General features: G+C 37.2%; 1 protein-coding gene across 23 annotated transcripts in view; it reads right to left on the bottom strand.

Moving 5' to 3' along the window:
* LOC123563976 (sorbin and SH3 domain-containing protein 1-like) overlaps positions 1-26277 on the bottom strand; it is a 426437-nt gene that overhangs the window by 374830 nt on the left and 25330 nt on the right. For 21 of the 23 annotated variants that reach the window (XM_053536619.1, XM_053536629.1, XM_053536606.1 and 18 more), the window contains exon 2: positions 2122-2273. In XM_053536619.1, coding sequence (XP_053392594.1) covers positions 2122-2273 — 152 coding nt within the window. Of the gene's footprint in view, positions 1-2121; positions 2274-5060; positions 5213-14228; positions 14612-26277 lie in introns of those variants that run through there. The other 2 variants (XM_053536612.1, XM_053536621.1) reach the window with 2 other exon arrangements.

Raw genomic sequence — 26277 nt, 5'->3', positions numbered from 1 at the left:
AACCACGTTGTGAATAACTTGATAGCAGACGAAAAACTCGTGAGATAAAGATAACGGGTCATTATATTAAAGACCTGCTCCAGTCCTACCTTTTAACCTTAAATTGTCACTGAAAAAGCATGAAAATCCCGACTATGAACTATGAAATAAAGTGTGGCACGTGGCTGTTAACTGTTACCTACCGTAATCAAGGGTTGCATACACACAATAGAATTTGAATAGCCGCGGAGCATAGCTTTAAGCGAAATATCAAAGTTTTATTTCTGCGTCAAAAAATTCTGCTGACAGTTTAAATGTGCGGAATTTATTTCAGCGTGACAGCCTCGAACCGCAGAATAAGCAGAAATAAAACCCGCAGAATTAACCTGCTATACAGTATTCACATTAGTAGCATATGGGTCCTTTATGTCCCCAAGACCTGAGCGATTTTCGATAATTCAAGTGCCTGGGCCAATTTGGCTAGTTATCTAACTTGGCCGAGGACTTATTGGCAAACACATTTTGTTCTAGTTTGGTGAAGATCAGATGAGAAATGTTCGACTTAAAGAGTGCGGACAAGATTTGTGACAGACGGACACAGACAGACACAAAGTGGTGTGGGAGACATAATAACTTATAATTATTCTAATCAAGCAATGTGACTTGAGTTCTATCAGTTTCTTTAATCAGTTATCTTTCCATCTGAGATCTAATGTTGGTAATTTTTACATCGGTTACCTTTACATCTAAGATCTAATGTTGGTAATTTTTACATCCGTTACCTTTACATCTGAGATCTAATGTTGCTAAACTTCGTGTTGGTTACCTCCATGCTGGTAACCTTTCAGTCGAGATCTACTGTTGGTAACTACCTAGTCACTTCTCAGTGATCCCTTGAGTAAATGACTGTAAACTTCAGTTATATCTATGATGATGATGTATGACAAAAATAAAAGATAAAGCAGCTACAATATTAACTTGCTTTCTTTCAGGGATTCTCTAGCACTGTGTGAATTGTGGGTAAACCTGTGAACTGATCTAACTAAGGTGTGTATATCAAATTACCACCCATCACTACTGTATTACTTAAAACAGACATAAGGATACTTTTCTGCATCAAAAAACCTCAACTTCAACTCCATAAAGGCATTATTTTACTCACCTGACCTATTTCTTAAACCTTCTGACAACATTTCATGTAGATCAGGTAAAAAATGTGGCCTGTAAAGTGTTAAAGACCTGCTCCAGTCCTACCTTTTAACCTTAACTTGTCACTAAAAAAGCCTGAAAATCCTGACTATGAACAGTGACGCCTGTCAAAAGAGAGTCTATTTTATATCAAATTCTACATAAAATACCTGTGGTTTTGCCTGCTATAGTGTGGCTCATGGCCATTAACTGTTACCTATTGTAATCATGGATTGCATACACACAACAGAATTTGAATAGCCGCGGAGCAGGGCTTTAACAAATTCGAGGGCTTGGCACAAAACTATTGTATCTTGTTCTTTATTTATATATACTTACAATAGTTTTGCACCAAGCCCTCGCAATGTTTTTCTATGATTAAACCTAGTAACCTACATTTTTACCACAGATGACCTGGTTTCAAACTTGATCTAAGTAATGTTTTGATGGAGAGAAACATTCTGAGCTGGCTTCATGAAGATTAGGTAGAAAATCTGGTCTCAACATTTTTCTATTATTTCACCTAATGACCTGATTTTAGATCCATGATTGCCTAGTTTAGAATCTGATCTAGATTTCATCAAAACAAACATTCTGACCCAGTTTCATGTAGATCAGATAGAAAAGATTGCCTCAACATTGTATGCAATTTTGATTTGACCTAGTGAACTAGTTCTTAACCCCTACATAACCTAGTTTCTTACTCAACCTAGACTTCATATAAACAAAGATTCTGACTCAGCCTTGTCTCAAGCATTGGTGAGCACCTGGGTAGAACTACCGACCTTCAGCACACCTATTGGCTTCTTCACATGAAGAATTCTACACCCCAAGGAAGGTTTTGAACCCACATCAGTAGGGGCAAGTGACTTAAAATCAGTGACCTTAACCACTTGACCATGGAGACCCCCACTTATATTTTAAATTCATTACTGTTTCTATAGAAGAGCTCACCGTGTAAGTTCCAATACCAACTGGTCTGTGGCTGTCTTTATGAGTTGTTGAGCACTTTGATGTTCTAGTCCTTTTGTTTTCTGTCCATTTATACTCTCCACATAATCTCCCACTTGGATGCCTTCATTGTATGCCTTACTGTTTGGATTAATCTGAAATAACAACATTTATGATATAAATTATATACGGTAGAAAATAGAGAACACTTGTGCTAATCTGGAACTTCCTGGAGCACATATTGTCCTGTGATCTCTGGAGAAAGGTAGTGGATGCATAATGACAATGTTGTATTTTTTTCAGCATTCTTCATCTGTTCCTTCTCATCATTTGAGCTCAAATCCCAAGATTTTCAAATGTACCTTTACTGATAAATACTTCTTCAAATGGAATTTCAAAATTTTGTGCAAGTTAAAGGAGTTCATCACAATATTTTGTGCGCAGCTCATTCGCGCAGCAAGCGATATCTACTGTAAAAGTCAGAATTCGCCGCCGAAAGTGCATAATTGTCGGATATGCAGCGCACTCGCGCAAAATATATCGTATTTACTGACAATATAGGTCGTGCATCCATATTTTACCTTTAAAGTGATGGTGTTTTATTGGAGGAGTAGTTGTAGGAAGTGCTCGAATCGAATACATTGTGGACAGCCAATTTGAAAGTAAACTATTTCGTCCAGTAATGATGCAGCCGACTCCAAGTCAAATAAAATTCCAGAAAATTTTAACGTAGATATATCTCCTTCAAGTTCAAATGTGACTTCCTAAAAAAGTTGTTATACTTTTTGTGCCCCATCCCGCATTTCACGTAGTAAGACCAGAGTTATGGCCCTTGATAGTCAAATTGTACATGAAGGGTCTAAACATTTGTGTCGCATGTACCTCAAAATTATATGCGCCAAGAGTCATGAAACCATACAAGAATTAAATTCAGCATGCGAAGTTGTGCACCAGTTGGTTGGTTGTTTTGGGTTTAACGCCGTTTTTCAACAGTATTTCAGTCATGTAACGGCGAGCAGTTAACCTAACCAGTGTTCCTGGATTCTGTACCAGTACTAACCTGTTCTCCGCAAGTAACTGCCAACTTCCCCACATGAATCAGAGGTGGAGGACTAATGATATCAGACACAATGTCGTTCATCAAATAGTCACGGAGAACACACGCCCCGCCCGAGGATCGAACTCGCGACCCCGAGATCCGTAGACCAACGCTCTTACCTATTGAGCTAAGCGGGCGGGCTGTGCACCAGTGCTTTTATTTGAGGTTTCACTCAATAAAAACAGAATTATGTCCCTTGATGTGGTCAAATATATACATAGATGGGATGTTAAAGCTTGTGTAGCAAGTATCTCAAAAAGTATTTGACCTAGAGGCATGCAACCTTAAAGGAGCATTATTCCGCATGTGAGTAAGAATATTGGTTAAGGAACTGATAATAACATTGTGCAATTTGTTTTGTAAGAAAAAAAAATGTCCATAATTTTAGGTGGGTGGGGTAATGAAAAAATACTTTTGTGGGCGCAGTGAATATTTTTTAATTTTTCTTGAAAACAAGCACGGGTTGATATTATTTTTTTGGTTTAGTTTTTTTTGTCTTAGTTCTAGCTTACATAATATAAAATTTGGAAAAATTCTGTCCGCTAGATTTTTCATATCATTAAGAAATACTTCGTGTTTTTCTCAGTTTCAGATACTTTCGACATCTGTCAAGAGTAATTTTTCTGAGTTAATATATCTATATGTTGACATTTTATGTATAGTTATAGTGGTGTTATTTATTCGGATGCATAAACAGTAACATCAGAATGAAACTCCGAATAAATAATTGTTTGCAGTAGTTTTATTATGACATGTATGTACTGTTTCTTCAGACAAAAATACCGATTTGGTGTTCTTAATAAACTTTGAATATTGAAAAAAGAAGCACGGGTACCTATTATTTTTATTTTTTATATTAACTTGTCATACATCAATCTATAAATACGCAAAGTTACAAAAAATTCTGTCCGCTAGAAATTATTGTGAAAAACATCTTTAAATCTACACTGAAACACACCTTGTAAACCAGGACTTTCACCTTGCAGTTACATTCTTGCAAATTCTGTCCCATTAATGGAAACATGTGTTAATGACTTCTTATTTTTAAAAAATTCAAACATTAAATCATAGAAAGAGTTTTTTTACTATTACATGCATTGCATTCCAGAAAAAGGCTGCATAAAAGGGTCACACTTTTGGAGAGGTCAACAATTTTAAAAACTGTTACACATCATCATTTTGATGCATTTACAATAATGTCCCAGTGCTGAAATTTCACATAGCCAGGTTTAATATAGTATTCAGCTATTGTTTATTTTTATTTCTTTACAAATGGCATTCTTTTTTTAAAGGGGAACAAGTTTTTGAGAATATGCTAAGTATCAAGTTGTACAGTAAAGCACATATTGGACAGGTAGATTGCGAGTACATATGTTGCTCTTAGAGCGAAACTGGTCTATCTGCTTCTATTTCTATATATAGATAGACTAGTTTTGCTCTAAGCCCTTATTATACCAAAAGTTCCTGTATAATTGTAAAATCTCCTGACGGACAGTGAAGTTATGAGGGCCAGACACAATAGAGACAGTCAATGTATATGTCCCTCTTTTATGCTGGAAACAGTGATGATTGCATTATATTTTTACAGAGTCAGTATCTCTTTAAAGTCCTTTATCAAGAATGAAAAAAAAAAGATTATAATCATCTGTCAAAATTATAATGTGTCACAAAAGTATGGCAAAATTACTTAAGATTGCATGATTCACATGCACAACAGAAATGCCCATCTTCTTGGAAAGAAACGACACAGACTTGAAGTATATTGTGAGAATTATTATAATTGCTAACTGTATTCTCTGTGCCAAAAACTGCACTACTTATAATATACACTACTCATAATTACCTACTATTCCTTTTACATGAAATTCAATATCCTTCATGTAAATATTATATTAAATGGATGATTTGTTTAGTTGCAATCTAATCCCATGCAGCATTTGAATTTATCGCAACCACTCAAATCCAACACTGTTTTACAGAAATATCGTGACTTTTAATAACTTCACTATTTCACTATTTCACTATTTTCAGTAATACGAAAGACCTAAGATTGGCACACATGTATAATTATCTTGTTTAAAACAGGTATAACGAAAAGCGAAAAAACCATGTGCACATCTTGAGAGTGAAGTATCTACAGCTGTACAGTGGGTTCACTGGAGGTAGACTACCACACCTTGAGAAACTGTACAACACCATCAATTTGTGTTGGGAATATTTTCATATCTTCTTTATGCATAATTGAACTTAAATTTGAGATTGCTTTAGTAAAAGACCTGAGCTCTCCCTGCACTGCAATTCAAGTTGACAGTCACTGCTTCAGACCATCTGCCAAAGGCATTTCAATGAAAGACAATACTTACTTAAATGATAAATATGTCCCTATAATTGTTTTATCAGTTAATAAAATATGGGCAGGAGTTGGATACATAATAATTAAATCAAGAGAGTGTAGCATTTTACAGCACTACATTTTATCTCAATATGTCATTTGTTGGGCCATATGCTGTTATGAACACCTCCCCACGATTGGAAAGCGTTGCATAACGGAACTTTCCGATATTCAGTAAATTATAATTAAAGTATTAAGCAGTTACTTCTGTGGAATTTTATTTTCAATAACATCTAAAGTCTGATATAAAAGAAATCAGAACTAAATACTTTGAACAGAACGTATCTTTTATTTCACCCAGGCATTTTTCAATACAACAAGGGGAATATAGCACAATGTTGATATAACATAAAAATTTAAAGACAGTGCGTGAGTCTGTAGGCGGAGCTTAAATTTTTAAACAAAAAATAATTTCAAACACTAACACCTTGGGTGGCCTTGACCTTGGGTATACTGCATAAAAAGGCTTTGTTTGTATGCTGCACAATGTTTATGTGAAGTTACAGTAAGATATAAGCAAAAGCAAAAGTAAAAAAGATGTGACAGAAACAAAGGTTGCCGAAAAACTTTAACCAAGAAAGCCAACGCCGAAGCCTGGGCGAGTAAAATAGCACCCTTATTCTCCAAACAGTGGAGCTAAAATATAAAGAAAAACAAAGTGTCTTGTCATACTGAGCATAATAAAGCAATAAATATATATTTTTCTCGTATGTTAGCGGAAACACGCATACAGATTCTATTTCTTGTCCAAGGCAAGGACATGGTTGGTGAAATAAGACTATTAAATACTGTTTGACAGTCGCAAGTAAAATACAACACAAAACTTATATTTATTATTTCAATGAGTACACTGTATGACCCTTACAAGCCCAAACACTTCATCATTTCTTTATTGAATAGGCCTACAGTGTTATGGCGAATAGTGGAACAGTTTTATATCAAGTTTTGCGACTAGGCGGCCAGTGCGTAATTCAGATGCATATTGGATTAAACAATATTTCAACTATTCAGGATTGTATAATGCATACATGTATTTGTAGGTACAAACTCATGTGCATGGATTGATAATGAAACATTCAGAAGCGGTTCTGACACGAACTTCTTTCGCAGTTCCAAAATAATGGGCAGTTTTAGCCCGAATGCTTCGTCTTTTGCTTTGACCATCTGTGTTTTTGGTGAAATTTAATTTCAAGCGTTAATGTCTATTTAACGACTGTGTGTTGCTGAGACATTTATCATCCACTGAAAAATGTATACAACAAGAAAATTTATTTCAAATAGTCAGAGAAAAACATAAATATACTTTCTACCGACAGCTTCCAAAGATTTGAAAAAAGAAAGTGAACGCCTAGTTTTTGGCAACTTCCGTTTGGACGTACAGAGAGTCTATACACTGTGAATTTTGGTACCAGTGTATCAATCCTAACAAAAGTTATCAACCAGAAATCAATAAAAACTGTTAACAATTAAGCAAAAATCACATTATCAGTGAATCACTTAAACATGTTTTCTGGTCTAAGGCATATCCCAGTTGTCTGAAGAATTATTTCTCTTAGTGGACTGAAGTATTCCATCTGTTATAAATGTTAAAACTCTGCAAAAACATGTTTCAGGTATTCAGCTCTGGAAACAATTAACACTTCCTGTTTCACTTCAAACAAGCCCAGTCAATCCACAGCCACTGAATGATTTGCAAAAGCATGTAGGTAAAATGGATAATCCACATACACTGGACCATACCTTGACTGACTTTACACTTTCTCTTATCAAAGATAAATAAAACAAGAAATATCGATAAAACCGATGGATGCTCCCCAAAATTTGCATATTAAAAGAACAAAAGTTGAATTTACTGACTTTGCACATTTAGTTTAAAGGGCAATATCTCACTGAAAACTCATTCCAAAGGATAATGAAAAAATAAGCGGGAATCATCCTATGAATTTTTGCTGAATTTCAGGCAGTGGTTGCTGAGAAATATTCCCGACTATGATGGCGCTATAGTTTACTAATGTTGAATAATCAAAGGGCAATCAATCAGTGAAAATCATCCAACCAAAACATGATCATAATATGTGCATCTCCTCTTGTTAATAAAGCTTCCTATGAAGTACAGCTAAATTCAAAACAGTGGTTGCTGAGAAATATTCCAGAAAAAAATTGTACTTTAGTATACTACTGTTGAATAATCAAAGGGCAATAACTCGATGAAAAATCTTCTGATAAAAACAAGAAGATAATATGCACATTTCCTCTTGATAGTGAAGCTTACTATGAAGTATGGCTAAATTCCAACCAGTGGTTCCCGAGAAATACTCCAGACAAGAATAATACTATAGGTAGCAGGGTACATTTGGATTCGAACATTTTGGGCACGGCCAGGCTTACATGTAGCGAGTCGTAATATTGCACTTCCCTATTGTGCAGAATCAGAGTGGCCACTTTATAAATTGTGTGCATGTTTTGTGCTTTTAATTAATCACAAAATCAGGACTCTCATACAAGAATACAGAAAGCTATCAAAACGAAAGTTGTACCCCACCCATTAAAAATAACATGCCAAAATCATCAATTTTGCACTTTTTGAACAGCCTGCAATGATCCCGTTGCAGGAACAATGTCCAATTTTTTGGCATTTCTCAATTCAATACGCCCTACTGAACTACAGGATATTAATGGAATGTCGGCCTAGCCATCTCGTTTTTTCACAAAATAGCAAAAATGTACCAGAGTCCGGCAAAACAGCAAAATTTATTCTACCCCTAGATCTACGTTTTGCCCTATATTTTGCATGAAGGTAGGATAAAAGTTGTTAATAATGGCAAGCCTCGCTCCTTCCAGGACCATATCTAGCCTCGTCTGAGAAACCCTTTCTCGAAAGACAGTAACCTGTTATTCTATAAGCAGTCTATAAGCATGTTTCCCAAGAAGCAGTCTCAGTGCACGTTTCCCCCAGAAACAGACTCAGAACATGTTTCCCCTGAAACAGTCTCAGTGCACATTTCTGCACAAAACAATCTCAGTGCATGTTTCCCCACAAAACAGTCTCAGTGCACATTTCCCCACTAAACAGTCTCAGTGCACATTTCCCCACTAAACAGTCTCAATGCACATTTCCTCACAAAACAGTCTCGGTGCACATTTCCCCACTAAACAGTCTCAGTGCACGTTTCCCAGGAAACAGTCTCAGTGAAGGTTTTCCCTGGAAGCAGTCTAAGTTCATGTTTCCCCAGAAACAGTCTCAGCCCATGTTTCCCTGGAAACAGTCTAAGTTCATGTTTCCCCAGAAACAGTCTCAGCACAAGTTTCCCCTGGTGTTTTTGTTTCTATATTGAATGAAATCTTCTTGTAAAACTAAACTAAGTTGGAATGAATCCATGTACTGTGTAAGGAAGACATAAAAGTGGTGCCAGGGAGCACTAATAAACTGTCCAGTTTCATGTTCCCCATGTACAACATGGTTTGATATCCTGCCAGAAATCATCAATAACAGGTAGTCTGGTTGTACAGACCTGCTAGGGATAATCACCTACAACATGACAGCAAGTGCTTCTGCCAGCTTTATATTTTATGTCAATATAAGGACATTGCTGAAACCTAATGACCCTTGTCTTACAGGTTCAGAACCAGGATGGTTTACTATCCTATTCATTATGAAATGCTGGACTAGAAGATAAGTACACAAAGATATATTTTGATCATTCTTGAAGTGCATCCAGTGTGGTGACACCAATGTGGACTTCAAGTAGAATGAATATTTAATCTGACCACCCCTCCTCCGTGGCACTTTATTGTCTTATGTAATTGATGCATTACTCTGTACAGAATTATACTAAAAGGAGTGTACATAAATTTTTATTGAACATACAAATTTCTGAAATACCTTTACAATTATATCTGTGTACCTATTTCCTAAAATTTTATAGTCCAAGAGCAGATGCTTATCTCAGGTGAGTTAAACAGTTCCCATCCCAAAATTCCAGAATTATATCATCAAATGATATAACATCAGACTGGTTCAATTAAATGGTGGGATTTCCAAATAAATCTTCATTACAGAAAAAAAAACATTAAAAAATACCACAGATGCAAGCACATTAACCTAACAAGGGTCAGCTAAGGTGATCTGACTCTCAGAAATTTTATTTTACTATCTACATTAAATCTATACATCTCCACTAAATAATCAAGCTTATCAGAACTGGCAGCTGAGGCAGTGATAAGGTTATCTACTGGTTACATCCTGATTACAGATCAGATCAGGTTTCTGTCTATAAATAATGTTTCATAGGCATTCTTATAAAACCTTATGAATGAAAAAGCCCTTGAAGATAAATTACTCATATATACATAAAAGATATACTGTAATACTATGTGCAAACATCTTTGAGATGCAAATACAGGACAGTTTCCAGCACAATGTAAATGCTGCTCTGCCTCCACCAAAATGCGGATACTGTACTGTGGATACTGTACTGTCCTTTCCAAAATGTGGATATTGTATTGTCTCCTCCATAATGTGGATACTGTACTATCCAAAATATGGATACTGTACTGTCCCTTCCAAATTGTGGATACTGTACTGTCCAATACTGTATTGTCTCCTCCATAATGTGGATATTGTACTTTCCCTTCTAAATGTGAATACTGTACTGTCTCCACCATAATGTGGATACTTTATTGTCTCTTCCAAAATGTGGATACTGTACTGTCTCCTCCATAATGTGGATAAGGTACTGTCTCCTCCATAATGTGGATAAGATACTGTCTCCTCCACAATGTGGGTAAGATACTGTCTGCTCCATAATGTGGATACTGTACTGTCTCCTCCATAATGTGGATACTGTGCTGTCTCTTCCAAAATGTGGATACTGTACTGTCTCCTCCATGTGGATCCTGATACTGTGTCACCTCCATAATATTGATATACTGTACTGTCTCCTCTATAATGTGGATATGATATTGTTTTCTAGATAATACAGATACTGTACTAGCTGACTCCACCTTTATGTGGACATAATGTACTGACTTCTCCATAATGTGGACACTGTATTGTCTCCTCCATAATGTGAATACTGTACTATCTCCTCCATTATGTGAATATGTACCATCTCTGCCACATTTTGAATATGGATCTCCTTGATATGGTGGATATACTGCACTGTTTTCTCCATAATGTGGATATTGCACTGTCTCCTCCATAATGTGGATATACTGAACTATCTTCACCAAAATGTGAATACTGTATGGTCTCCTCCTAAGCAGATACCTAAATGTCTCCTCCATGACATTAACACTGTACTGTCTGCTCCTTAAGTGGACACTGAACTGTCAAAATATGAATTCTGAGCTTCTTTCTTCCTAATGTCAATACTGAATTGCCTATTTCTCAATCAATAACAAAATATCCCCTCCACACTGTCAGCACTGAACTGCCTTCTTCAAAATGCCAACACTAAACTGTCTTCTTCCCAATGCCAACACTGAACTGCCTTCTTCAAAATGCCAACACTGAACTGCCTTCTTCAAAATGCCAACACTAAACTGTCTTCTTCCCAATGCCAACACTGAACTGCCTTCTTCCTAGTGCCAACACTGAACTGCCTTCTTCCAAGTGCCAACACTGAACTGCCTTCTTCCCAGTGCCAACACTGAACTGCCTTCTTCCCAATGTCAAGACTAAAATGTCCCTTCCATAATGTCAACAATGAATACCTTCTTCCAATTAACAATAACAAAATGTCCCCTCCACACTGTCAACACTGAACTGCCTTTTTCCCAATGCCAACACTGAACTGTCTTCTTCCCAATGCCAACACTGAAATTCTTCCCAGTACCAACACTGAAGTGCCTTCTTCCCAATGCTAACACTGAACTGCCTTCTTCCCAATGCCAACACTGAACTGTCTTCTTCAAAATGCCAACACTGAAGTGCCTTCTTCCCAATGCCAACACTGAACTGCCTTCTTCCCAGTAACAATAACAAAACTGCCTTTTCCCAGAGCCAACACTGAATTGTCTTCTTCACAATGCCAGTGCTGAAGTGCCTTCTTCCCAGTGCCAACGCAACAATAACAAAACTGCCTTTTTCCACAGCCAACTCTGAACTGTCTCCTTCACAATGCCAACGCGGAAGTTCCTTCTTCCCAGTGCCAACACTGACCTGCCTTCTTCCTAGTGCCAACACTGAAGTACCTTCTTCCCAATGCCAGCTTGAACTGCCTTCTTCCCATTGCCAACAAAGATCTGCCAACACTGAACTGCCTTCTTCCCAGTGCCAACACTGAACAGCCTTCTTCCCAATGCCAACACTGATCTGCCTTCTTCCCAATGCCAACAATGAAATGTCTTCTTCTCAGTGCCAACACTGAGCTGCCTTCTTCCCAGTAACAATAACAAAACTGCCTTTTCCCAGAGCCAACACTGAATTGTCTTCTTCACAATGCCAGTGCTGAAGTGCCTTCTTCCCAGGTCCAATGCAACAATAACAAAACTGCCTTTTCCACAGCTAACTCTGAATTGTCTCCTTCACAATGCCAACGCGGAAGTGCCTTCTTCCCAGTGCCAACACTGACCTGCCTTCTTCCTAGTGCCAACACTGAAGTACCTTCTTCCCAATGCCAGCTTGAACTGCCTTCTTCCCATTGCCAACAAAGATCTGCCAACACTGAACTGCCTTCTTCCCAGTGCCAACACTGAACAGCCTTCTTCCCAATGCCAACACTGATCTGCCTTCTTCCCAATGCCAACAATGAAATGTCTTCTTCTCAGTGCCAACACTGAGCTGCCTTCTTCCCAGTGACAACACTGAGCCGTCTTCTTCCCACTGCCTACAATGAACTGTCTTCTTCCCAGCGCCAACACTGAACTGCCTTCCCCCAATGCCAACACTGAACTGTCTTCTTCCCAATGTCAAGACTTTTAACTGACCCTCCCATAATCTCAACAATATACTGTCTTCTCCCCACAGACAATACTGAACTTTCCCCTCCATAGTTTAATATGGATACTGTTAAACTATCATTCTGTTGCAAATACTTTATTATAAATGGTTACAAATAAGAAATAACTTGAAATCATGCCTAACTTTATGCAAAATATGGCAGATTTTCTATACAGATTTTCAACTATAACTAGAGCTATCCTTAAAGGTGATGAATGTACCTCCCGCACGCACTGACACAGTACATTACAATTTGACGCACACAAGATTGCATAATTATGTGGACTGTATGTACATGTATATAAACTGTATGTATACAGTATAGTAACAAAAAACCAAGTCTCTAACTCTGCAGAATATATATCTAAAAGAACATAACATGCACCATGCACAGCTAGGGTTGGTACTGATCACTAGTGCGAATTTTCATTAAACTGTGTGCAAGGGTTTGGAAGATTAGGCGCGCACAAGATTGCATATGCAGACTATATGTACATAGTATGTTAACAAAATACAAAGTCACATAACTCTGCATTTTTTTTTCTGAAAGAACCTAACATGCCCCATGCACAACTACTGTTGTTACTGATAACTTGTGTAAAGTTTCATTAAATTGTGTCAAGGGGATGAGGAGAGATGGTGTACACAAGAATGTGTCTATGTATATAGTATAGTAACAAAAACAAAGTCCCATAACTCTGCATTTTCTTTTTCCTGAAAGAAACTAACATGCCCCATGCACAACTATTGTTGTTACTTATCACTTGTGTGAAGTTTCATTAAATTGTGTCAAGGGGACGAGGAGAGATGGTGTGCACAATATTGTTTCTACAGACGGACAGACAGAGAACCTGAAGCCAGTATATCCCCCCTTACAACTTTGTTGTTGGGGAGAGGGGGAGGTACAATAAAAACATTTTGAACTATTTTTGGTTGCGGGTTTATCCCGCTACCAAAGTTAAAGTGCATTTCTGACAATCATATCATCTTTATTTGATTCCGAATCACATCCAAAGGATGTTCATGTGCTACACAAAATAGTCCCATTCATGAACAATGCGGATGAATATTCAATGAACAAGCAGTTCTTATTCAACCTGTATCCACTCCCACTGACCATTTAGATTATATAAGATCTATCAATGATAAGGTATTCCAGCCCATGGTTACATTACAAGCTGGGTCAGGCAGAGTTCATCTTAGATATAAGGCACATTGAATTTGTATTTGTTTCTCATTCATGTATATTCATAGAATAGCATTTAAACAGAAATTAAATCTACCAAAAACCCGCAACCATCAGACATTTCAAGGCTTTGATTCATTAGCACGACTAAAACATTTCCTTGGAGTAGTGTGAATGAATGAATGACTTGAGTGAAGACTTGGTATGTCTACCAGTCTAAGCCAATAAACTGAGAACATGATAAGGCATTTGGCAGACAATACACAAAATATTTGGAAGGGGCATTAACCTTTAAGAAAGAATAAATATATCGACATGTTAGGCTAGATGAAATAAACTTTTTAGTGTCTCTAAGAGTCTTTCATCACTTACCAAATTTACTTAATGCAAAAAATATCTGCATCTAACTAACATAAAACTGGCTACAATCAACAACAAACAGACATGGTTCCTTGAAAACCTTGCGATGTTGTGTACATGTGTCACTCACCTTCACCATCTTCAGCAAAGAAACTAAGTGCTTGAGAAACCTTCACGAAAATAGTTCAGGCAATGTTAGCCCGAACAACTCAATCTAATTAACAGAATAGTATGAATGAGCAATTATGTTCAGACAACTAGGGGACATGGCTGTTACAAAGAAATCATCACAAAATGATCAAAATCACAATGAAGGCATACAGCCCTTGTCTGCAGCATCTGTACAAAGTCTACAAAAAAACTAATCATTATATCCAAGCTTCAGAACATAAAGGAACAGGCCATTTAGAGCAGAATTTCACATATATTCCAGAACATGTTCCAGCTTAGTTGGTGAGTCCAGCCTAACAACCTATCATATAACATCCACAAGCAACAGTATGTTCTCCCACCTGTAAAAAACACCATCAAACATACATTTATATATTGCTAAAAACAGTCTGATATCACCACTATCTCAAACTTTATTACAATTCTGAAGTGGCAGTCATCCTTATCTTTCAGCAGAATTTCCGACCAATCAAATCAAGGGAGGGATCAAAAACATTTCTGAACAAAAATTAACCAGGCTCAAGTACAATTACATATTTTGGACTTTGATGTTTTATTTGTGGAACAGAAAGTTCTAAATTTAATCAGAGAGATCCTGCAAGGCAACAAATATTAGTATTTCCCTTGGAAATGAGCAATTTTATAGTTATTTTATTTATCTCTTGTTGTAAAATTAAGCCCTAGTTATTGTAATGTAGGATTGTCTGCCAAACTTGTTCACTTCCAAAACCTGCTTTTTTTTCTAATGTGGTTTTCATGCTTTCTGATATGTTTGCGAAAAATTCAATTTACACCAAAATATAATTTACTTGGTCACCAGATGGAGCAGATGTGTCAGGCAGCCAGTTACCTCAGTCGGTAGAGCACTCGCCCTGTAAGCAAGAGGTCCCAGGTTCCAGCCTCCGGACTAACTGCACTTTTTTCTCACCCTGTGACAATTAGTTCTAGCCATTGAACAATTTACATTATACAGGGGTTTTGCCAGGACCTGGTGATGAGTTCGAGCGAAGGGCCGTGTTATATTATTCGAGTTCGAGCAAAGGAAGTGTGACTGTACAAACGCCGTTTTGCTTTTCAAAAACCATTTTCATTTCATCAATAAATCATTATGTGTTAACAATCATGTCTTGAAGACTGAACTGAACTAGAAATTGCTTTTGTAAAAAAGCGCATGTCTCCCCCATTGCAAAGTCCTATAGGCAAGAAGTCAATAGGGGTCAGGAGCGAAAGTCAAAGAGACACTGATGGTTGGCTGCAATAGGGATCATCTACTTGGCATGTCCAGTCATCCCGCTAAGTTTCAACACTCTTAGCCTAGTGGTTCTCAAGTTACTGTTCAGGCTCCTGTGACCTTGACCTTTGATCAAGTGACTCCAAAATAAATAGGGGTCATCTACTCTGCATGTCCAATCATCCTATGAAGTTTCAACATTCTGGATCAAGAGGTTCTCAAGTTATTGATCGGAAATGGTTATCAATGTTCAGGCCCCTGTGAGCTTGACCTTTGACAGAGTGACCCCAAAAACAATAGGGGTCATCTACACTACATGACCAATCATCTGATGAAGTTTCAACATTCTAGGTCAAGTGGTTCTTGAGTTACTTTCCGGAAATGATTTTACATGACCAGGCCCCTGTGACCTTGACCTTTAATAGACTGACCCAAAAATCAATAGGGGTCATCTACTCTGCATGTTCAATCATCCTATGAAGTTTCAACATTCTGGGTCAAGTGGTTCTCAAGTTATTGATCGGAAATTGTTTTCCATGTTCAAGCTCCTGTGACCTTGACCTTTAACAGAGTGACCCCAAAAGCGATAGGGGTCATCTACTCTGCATGTTCAATCATCCTATGAAGTTTAAACATTCTGGATCAAGAGGTTCTCAAGTTATTGATCAGAAATGGTTATCAATGTTCAAGCCCCTGTGACCTTGGCCTTTAACGGAGTGACCCCAAAATCATTAGGGGTCATCTACTCTGCATGACCAATCATCCTATTAAGTTTCCACATTGTGGGTCAAGTGGTTCTCAAGTTACTGACCGGAAATGGTTTTCAATGTTCAGGCCCTGTGACCTTTAACGGAGTGACCCCAAAATCAATAGGGGTCATCTTCTCTGCACGACCAATCATCCTATGAAGTTTCAACATTCTGGGTCAAGTGGTACGCGAGTTATTGACCGGAAATGGTTTTCAATGTTCAGGCCCCTGTGACCTTGACCTTTGATGGAGTGACCCCAAAACCAATAGGGGTCATCTACACTACATGACCAATCATCCTATGAAGTTTCAACATTCTGGGTCAAGTGGTTCTCTAGTTATTGATCGGAAATGGTTTTCAATGTTCAGGCCCTGTGACCTTTAACGGAGTGACCCCAAAATCAATAGGGGTCATCTTCTCTGCATGACCAATCATCCTATGAAGTTTCAACATTCTGGGTCAAGTGGTACGCGAGTTATTGACCGGAAATGGTTTTCAATGTTCAGGCCCCTGTGACCTTAACCTTTGATGGAGTGACCCCAAAAACAATAGGGGTCGTTTACTCCAGCAGCCCTACAACCCTATGAAGTTTGAAGGTTCTAGATCAAATGGTTCGGAAATGAAGTGTGACGGACGGACGGACGGACAGGGCAAAAACAATATGTCTCCCCCAGAGGGTGGGGAGACATAATTTTCAGTAGTTACTGCTTGTGACTGTTAAAAATTAGAACAATTTTCTCTTGCACTATAAGAATAGCTAAGTATGTGATAACTTTAACAAACAAAACTAAATTTAATCTTTTACAGGAATATATCTCTAAAATAACAAGAGGGCCATGATGGCCCTATATCGCTCACCTGTTATCATTGCACTTGAGGACAAAGGACAAGAAGGTCCTCAGAAAAAATATCTAAGTCCAAAGAACAGGAACAACAAAGGGAAGAAATTTAACCAAAAAGAAAAAATGAAATTTCAAATAAGTCCTATAAGTACTTACTGATATAAATCCATTTTGATTACAATCAGGGGAGGTAATCAGATATAAAATAACTCTGGAACCTACCATTGGATCTGATTTGTCATGGAATCCAAGATTTATTGTTGTTGAAGATATTTTGGAAGTTTGCATCAAATAAAACCATAAATGAAGTCTCTATATGGCTGCAAAAGCTAAAATAGCCAATTTTGGACCTTTAAGGGGCCATAACTCTGGAACCCATGATGGAATCTGGCCAGTTGAAGAAAGGAAGCAAGATCTTGTGGTGATACAAGTTGTGTGCAAGTTTGGTTAAAATCAAATCATAAATGAAGCTGCTATTGTGCAGACAAGGTCAAAACAGCTAATTTTGGCCCTTTCAGGGGCCATAACTCTGGAACCCATTATGGGATCTGGCCGGTTCAGAAAAGGAACCGAGATCTTATGGTGACACAAGTTTTGTGCAAGTTTGATTAAATTAAAATCATAAAAGAAGCTGCTATTGTGCAGACAAGGTCAAAATAGCTAATTCTGGTCCTTTCAGGGGCCATCACTCTGGAACCCATAAAGGAATCTCGCCAGTTCAAGAAAGGAACCAAGATCTTATGGTGATACAAGTTGTGTGTTAAAATAAAATCATAAATGAAGCTGCTATTGTGCAGACAAGGTCAAAATAGCTAATTCTGGCCCTTTCAGGGGCCATAACTCTGGAACCCATAATGGAATCTGGCCAGTTCAAAAAAGGAACCAAGATTTTATGGTGATACAAGTTGTGTGCCAGTTTGGTAAAAATCAAATCATAAATAAAGCTGCTATTGTGCAGACAAGGTCAAAATAGCTAATTTTGGCCCTTTCAGGGGCCATAACTCTGGAACCCATAATGGGATCTGGCCAGAACCGTGATCTTATGGTGATACAAGTTGTGTGCAAGTTTGGTTAAAATAAAATCATAAATGAAACCACTATCATGCAGACAAGAAATTGTTGACGCACGGACGCACGGACTGACGACGGACGAAGGGTGATCACAAAAGCTCACCTTGTCACTATGTGACAGGTGAGCTAAAAATCTAAGGTACATTAAAGTCATCAGTCATCACCATAGTAACAATTGTATTTAGAAAATATTTTTGGCACCATGAACAAAAAAAAGCAATATTGGGACGTCTGTCTACTGAAAAGAAGCATACATCATTGCTGATTTATCAGGAACCTCTTCCAGTAGCACACAACATTTCAACAATGAAATGCGAGATTACTTGCCTTTTTATAATCTCGCCTTATTATTTCGCCATTATCACGTTTCTATGGAATAATTTATTATTTTATGAATAAATCAAGGTGCTACTTCACACATTTCCTGTTAGATGGGTCTTTTTATACAAGAGGGCCACTCACCTGAGTTACACCATTTGCTTGAATACTTTGGAAGACGGTTTTGCAAGACAAAATTTTGCCTGTGCAATTTTTTTGAAATAGTGCAGTGTTTTCTGACAAGAATATTTCTAAAGTTTCTAATAAAATATATATGGATGGGTATTAGGGAGGGGAGGAGCAGGTAGGGTAGGATTTCTGTTTTTGTTGGGTTTAATGCCACACCGACACAAATTTTAGGTCAAATGGTAACTTTCCAGCCTTTCATGAAGGAGGAAAAGTTTGGATGGATGGACTATGAATAGACAGTGAGCTATCACAATAGCTCACCCCAAGCACTTTGTGCTCAGACGAGCTTAAAACAAGAGCTCGTAGAACATGAAATGGCCCACTTGATGCATTTGGTAACTGCACAAGGAAAAGGAACTATTTGGTCACTGTGCACTGGACGTTTGACCTACTGACCTCAAATCAATAATTATGGGTCTTTTACCAGTCATAAGTAACCGGACCGACCGACAAGCTCACTCCTATATACCCATCCCCCCAAACCTTGTTTTGTGGGGGTATAATTAAACATTCTTTTCTTTCATTACAAAACCCAATGTCCTCGTGAATGTTAATATATTCAAAACAGCATTGTACTAAAATAACATATACAATAATGAATACTGATTATTTTGTATGATATAAATACAGAAGCAAGAACAGCTACTCTTTCTATATAACAGTATGAGACTTAACAAGTTACTCCCCTTACCACAATGACTTAGTATGTATAATGAACTCTAACTACTAGGCATATATGACGATTGTATTAATGAAATATCAGTTCTGAATGTCTGCAAATACACACATATACAAAAAGACATCAGTTTTTTCGCTAGACCTGTAGAACTATTTTCATTAAACAGGAAGACAACAGCATTTTAACTAGACCTGTAGAACTATTGTCACATATACAAGAAGACAACAGTATTTCAGCTAGACCTGCAGAACACCTGTCACATATACAAGAAGACAACAGTATTTTAGCTAGACCTGCAGTTTATTTATTTATTTTGCTGGGTTTAATGTCGCACCAACACAATTATAAGTCATATGGCGACTTTCCAGCTTTGATGGTGGAGGGAGACCCAAGGTGCCCCTCCGTGCATTATTTCATCACGAGCAGGCACCTTGGTAGAACCACCGACCTTCGGTAAGCTAGCTGGATGGATTCCTCACATGAAGAATTCAACGCCCCAAGTGAGGCTCAAACCCATATCGATGAGGGGAAGTGATTTGAAAAAAGCGACCTTAACCAATTGCAGGGGTGGCCCTGGATATTTTTTAGCTGTCAGCAACACTTTCAGCATTTGGCAAAAGTTGGAGCCAAAGAGGAGCCACTGGAGCCAACATTGGTGCCGGTGCCAAAGGAAGATGGGAAATGAAAGTTAATTTTACCTGCATTATAAACTACAAGAACAAAAACAAATACTAAAATTCAAGTTCACTTATTTCAGTTCTATTTTCAAAACTACAAAAACAAATAGAACAAGAAACTGCATTCAATAAACGCTTGATGCCCCCGGTGGCATCCTTGTCGATACAAAGCAACTTAGGTCCAAAACGAGGTCAAGTTCAAGGTCAAACTGAGGTCAGGTGATGTCTGAAGATGAGGAATGGTCACAGGTTACATCTGCATTAGTATCAAGTCATTTTAGTAAGGGATATTGATGCTAGACGAAAAGGTCCCATTTGGTTAACCAAGAGTGGCCCATATAAAGCAACCCAAGTCCAAATGAGGTCAAGGTCAAGGTCAATCTGAGGTCAGGTGATGTCTGAAGATCAGGAATGGTCACAGGTTACATTCTGCATTAGTACCAAGTCATTCTAGTAAAGGGTATTGATGCTAGACGAAACGGTCCCATTTGGTTAACCTCGTACGTAAGGATGAACAAACGGATGGATGGACAGGACAATCACTATATGCCTCCCACATCAGTAGATGCCGGGGGCATAATCAAAAGCACAGTTTAAAGAACATATTAGTAAAACAAGTGTTTTACAAGTTCTTTTAACCGTTTCTAAATAAAGTACAAACTGCACTATGAAACAAGAGCTGTCTCCGTAGGATGACACATGCCCCCGATGGCACTTTGAATGAATAGTTATGGCCGATGTTAGAGTTTAGGACCTTTGACCTACGGAGCTGGGTCTTGCGCGCGACACATCGTCTTACTGTGTCACACATTCATGCATAGTTATTTTAAAATCCATGCATGAATGACAAAGATATGGACCGGACATGCCCATCAATGCACTATCATGAAAAATGATCTTTAACGTCTAAGTGTGACCTTGACCTTTGAGCTACGGACCTGGGTCTTACGCACTGCACGTCGTCTTACTGTGGTACACATTCATGCAAAGTTATTTGAAAATCCATCCATCGATGACAAAGATATGGACCGGACACGCCCATCAATGCACTATCCTTTAACATCTAAGTGTGACCTTGACCTTTGAGCTACGGACCTGGGTCTTGCGCACTGCATGTCGTCTTACTGTGGTACACATTCATGCCAAGTTATTTGAAAATCCATCCATCGATGACAAAGATATGGACCGGACACGCCCTTCAATGCACTATCCTTAAACGTCTAAGTGTGACCTTGACCTTTGAGCTACGGACCTGGGTCTTGCGCTCTGCACGTCGTCTTACTGTGGTACACATTCATGCCAAGTTATTTGAAAATCCATCCATCGATGACAAAGATATAGACCGGACACGAAAATTGCTGACAGACAGACAGACAGACGGTTCAAAAACTATATGCCTCCCTTCGGGGGCATAAAAAGTCACCTTTAAATTTTTATCCGAAATTTACACTTCCAAAACTCAAATTTATCAGGTGCATGACCTTTATCAGGTGGCGGCCTTGGAAGTTTTCATGCATGTTTCGATTCTCTCGCTTTAAAATTGCCCGATTCTTGCATAAACTTGTTCAGATTTATACATTTAATTGATTTATTTATTAATGTTTTCGAAAACAATACCAAACTTGGTGATCTTTTTACAATATTTTTTACGGCAGTTCAGACGTCCGCGGAATTGGTTACCAGGCAATTCATTTATAGAAATTGGCCGTGTTTGAAATAAATTTGGATGCAATTTATAATAAAATCAAGAAATAACATACGACTGATACATAAGATCATGTTCAAGAAGGTTTAAGTCTGCACCTAGATAAAATTATCGGCTTTTTACATGCTGATTGCAAATTTTCAAAATGGCAGCGGCTTACAATATTGATAAATAACGCTATGATTGGTTTAAGTTTGACAGGCGAGTAGGCGGAGTTAACAATGGATTTATCAATAATTTACATTTATTGTATTACGATGTGTGTGCACCAAGTTTTACAACTTTAACTGAGTAAACAAACAGATTACAACTCAGCGATTCGGATTATGCCCGGAGGCAATAATTTGGCGAAGTGGCCGACTTCACAACGACTATGTCGTGCCTGGTAAACTACAGAGCTACCTCTTTAAGAGGTATACGGAAAACTGCTCTGTCGCAACTTTCGAGGTAGTGCACGTCGCGTAAAAAAAACATTACCAAAGGTGAGTGTCATCATATTTTTTACAATAATATTGTTTTAAGTTTGAATCAAATCCATTCTGTAATAACAGAGATATAGTAAAAATACTTCAAAATTAACCTAAAATTCTACATAAAAAGAGGGCATAATACATGACAAATTGGTGCCAGAGTTATGGACTTTGTGTCATATGATGTGGGTGATGATGTGGAACAACTATTTAAAGTTTGAATCAAATTCATTTAGTAACAACTGAAGTAGAGTGAAAGTGCATCAAAACTTTAACCTGAAATTCAAAGTAAAAAGATGGAATAATTCATAAAATATTGGTGCGAGAGTTACGGCCCTTCAGCCAAATGATGTAGGTGATGAGGAATTACTAGTTTAAGTTTGAAGCATATCCATCAAGTAATTAAAGAGATAAAGAGAAAAAAAAGAGAAAGCGCATCAAAACTTTAACCAAGGTGTGGACGCGGAAGGACAACGACACCAGGGCAAGTAGGATAGTTCTCCATATACTTCATACAATCGAGCTAAAAACTTGCTTCCACAAATGTTATTGGATTAAGTGGATTTAGGCAGTTTGTTGATGAATTCACATTCTTCTGGCAAGTGGATTTAGTAAATGGGCCCAAGTGGTGCTCTGTCCTGTTAAACAGAATGTGGCATTGCGTTGCAACTTTAAATGAGCTGGCAGTAGTGATTTTCATCATATAGTAGAGAAACAATTTTAACATTAGTCTGATCAGGATTTTCTTCTTTGAACGTAGTTGCATTTACATTAAGGAACCATAAAAATGTCTTTCTGTTGACTTCTGCAGTTCAAATCACAATTTAATAACAAAGGACAGTAAAGTTTTTTAAAAACTTTTGGCCTCAGCCTAAGCAAATCCAACTGTTTTCAGCTAAATAGCAAAATCAATATGAAATCACCTAATTAATATCATTACCTTTCAAGTCTGAAACCCAAAATCATATTTGTGTTCTTTTATTCTTTCTTTCTGTTGAGAATTTCTAAAAACTTGATGACCCTTGTCTGTTTGATTAATTCTATTTACATTATTTATTATGGAATGATTTTACTATAAACATCAGTATTCAAAATATAAACATCATTTTCTTAATACACTGACCATTTCTGACAATGAATATGTTGAAAATTTAAACATTCAAGTGCATAATGTGTTTGTATTAGTCATGATACAACTGACATGGGTCACATTTCTACATAGTTAATATTTATAACACAATACTACAGGTCTTAATACTGTAAAACATGCTCATTTTTATGTATCTAGCCCTAAAATTGAATATATATTATAGATTTTCGTTAATTTAATCATTTTTTCTGAGTCTGTCATAATATGTAATTAATTGTAATTAAATCTAGGGTAAACAATTAATGTAAGGAAATGAACAAAATGACTTTAAGAAACTGACCACGATACATCTGAATAAAAAAGAGAATACAATAAGTTTTATCATACTGTCCCGAACTGTTCCCTACTACTGGGTACCTAAGAAACATTTTTTTTTCAAAATTGCTATCAAAAACAATGTTATACCAAGTAATGTGAAATTTCAGCACAGTGCTGACATTAATCAAATGCATTAAAACAAAAAAGTTTACTTGAGAAGTTTAACATTTACTTGAAAAGTTTAACATTTACTTGAGAAGTTTAACATTTACTTGAAAATGCTGAGAAATGTGGTCTCTTTATACAACCCTTTACCTGAAGTCAACCCTTACGAAAATGAAATATGGTAACAGGCTGGCATTAAGCTGCAAGGTAACTGTCAATGATCTGGAAACAGTCTGTCAAAAACAAAAAGGTAACTGGAAATAATCTTACTCCTATATGGGAACAAACTTCCAAGAAAAAAAGGTTAGCTGAAAATAACATGGGCACTATTTCCATATTATTTCCAGTTTCTGGGCGCAACCTGCCAACTATATGACAAAAAACTGGCACATAACAATCAGCATATAAACACACTGAAAATATTGTCTGTTTGTTTCCAGTGTCTGGAAGAAATCTGGCAGGAAAATGGCAAGAAACTGGAAATAAAAAACATAATTTCTTTAATCTAACTGATATGGCAACACATTGGAATTGTAAAAAATTACTATATGGTATGGATTTTCTGTCTGTCTGACCGTACATTGGATATAAATTTACTCAGAGCAGATACTGACAATAAACTGGTTACACACCGGCAATACACTGGCAATATATCCATCTTAGCAATTTTCATAACAAAACAAATAATACAAGACACCTTATAAAAATGGCCGAGTATTGGATTTTTCCCTCCAAAATTATTTTCAGCTTTAACACGGTGTATACCCATATCGGATCCCTCTCTGTAGAAAATGAGAAAGCGGATCCCTCTCTGTTCACGCACAGGACACTCTCTGTGCTAAACAATGAACTCCAACATCAGTCAGCTCAGAAAATCAAATTTTTCGTCCTAAGCACATTTTTGTGCATAAAAACATATGGCCCACAGAATGGCATAGCTATATACCATTGCTTTTTTATTGTTACATTTGTTTTATCAGTTGACACAAGTCCAAACGAAGATGGAATGTAGCCGGAGGTACTGGCTTGGATGAACATCTAATACCTTAGATGTGAAGCCATTGATTCTATCTTATTTGTAAATACACAATATGTGGATATTTTCATAATATTTCCTTAAAAACGCTCTACTTTCGATTTCGTTAATGCACGGGATCCCTCTCAGTCGGCTCAATTTTGCCTCACAGGATCCCTCTTGACTCTCTACACACGGCACGGGAACCCTCTCGAACACAATTATTTTTCTGTCGGCACAGGTGCCCTCTCAATTTATCTTCAATGTTAGAGTTTTGAAATGGTGTTCGTATTTAAAAGCAAAACAATAATTATAGGTTATTAGCTATGCACACTGAGGCATATTGCCAGCTAGTTTACCTTGTATTGTCAGTGTATAGTCGGTCAAAACATGCCAGGCTCTCTTACATGGACAAGAGAAAACTGGAATCATTATTTAAAGTTTTAAGTAAATTCCTTTATGAGCACTTGAACATAAGTGTGGCAGATGGACAAGTGATCCCAATATATCACTTGCTACTCAGTGTTACTAATCTTATTTATTTCCCCTAGGAAAATTGTTTTTATTACCATTGTATTGTCAGTGTATGGTAAGTTTGTTTCCAGTTTAGTGCCAGTATATTGGTTCTTTTCTATTTATCCTTATTAATGTTTAATATGAATATTAATGTGCAGTGCAGCCTGAGATTTGCTTGTTCACGAGTCAGTTTTATTACAAATTAAGATTTGCAATATTTCAATTATCGATAACATAATATTGAAATCAAAGGAAATTTGACCAAGATTATGGTAAATTAGCATGTTTTATTTTATGTTTTTCGGTGGTTTATCGAAATATAACGGTGAATTATATCCTGATAAACTCACTGGCCACTCAGTGAAAATTATCAAATCTGATACCCGGATTAACGTCAAAAAGTTTACCGAGCGTACTGAAAGCCGGAAACAATATGACGATGACGTCGTTAAAATGACGTCATCTTTGCGATGCTTCCTGATAAAAATTCCCGCAAATTTCGACATTTTATTGAAATAAACACAACAAAAGTAGAGTTTTAGACATAAAATAAACAGAAAAATTGTTGGTATCGATGTAATATCACGGTAATTTCACTCGTGAACACCAAAAGTTGTTATTTTCACTCGTGGCTGCGCCACTCGTGAAAATATCACTTTTGGTGCCCACTCGGTGAAATTATAACGTGATATTACACCGAAACCAACAATTATCCTCTATTAATTTTACAGGGTAGTTGTCAGAAAAATATTGGCAGTTGACTGGCTGTACACTGACAATACAAGGACAACATAATTATTGGAAAGTCCAAAAAGCCGCTACTTGTCAGTTATGTAGCCAGTGTGTTGCCAGATTGAAATTGTATACCAGTTTGTTGTCAGTGTTTTATGTCCAGCTACCTCTATACAATTTTGCTCCTTTCAATAATTTCATACGAAAAATCAAATGCAATTTTGTTACAATTTTGATTACA

The sequence above is a fragment of the Mercenaria mercenaria genome, chromosome 2, assembly GCF_021730395.1.
Source record: "Mercenaria mercenaria strain notata chromosome 2, MADL_Memer_1, whole genome shotgun sequence".
NCBI lineage: Eukaryota > Metazoa > Mollusca > Bivalvia > Venerida > Veneridae > Mercenaria > Mercenaria mercenaria.
The sequence above is the reverse complement of the archived record's forward strand: the minus strand, read 5'-3'. Positions and strand labels throughout refer to the sequence as shown.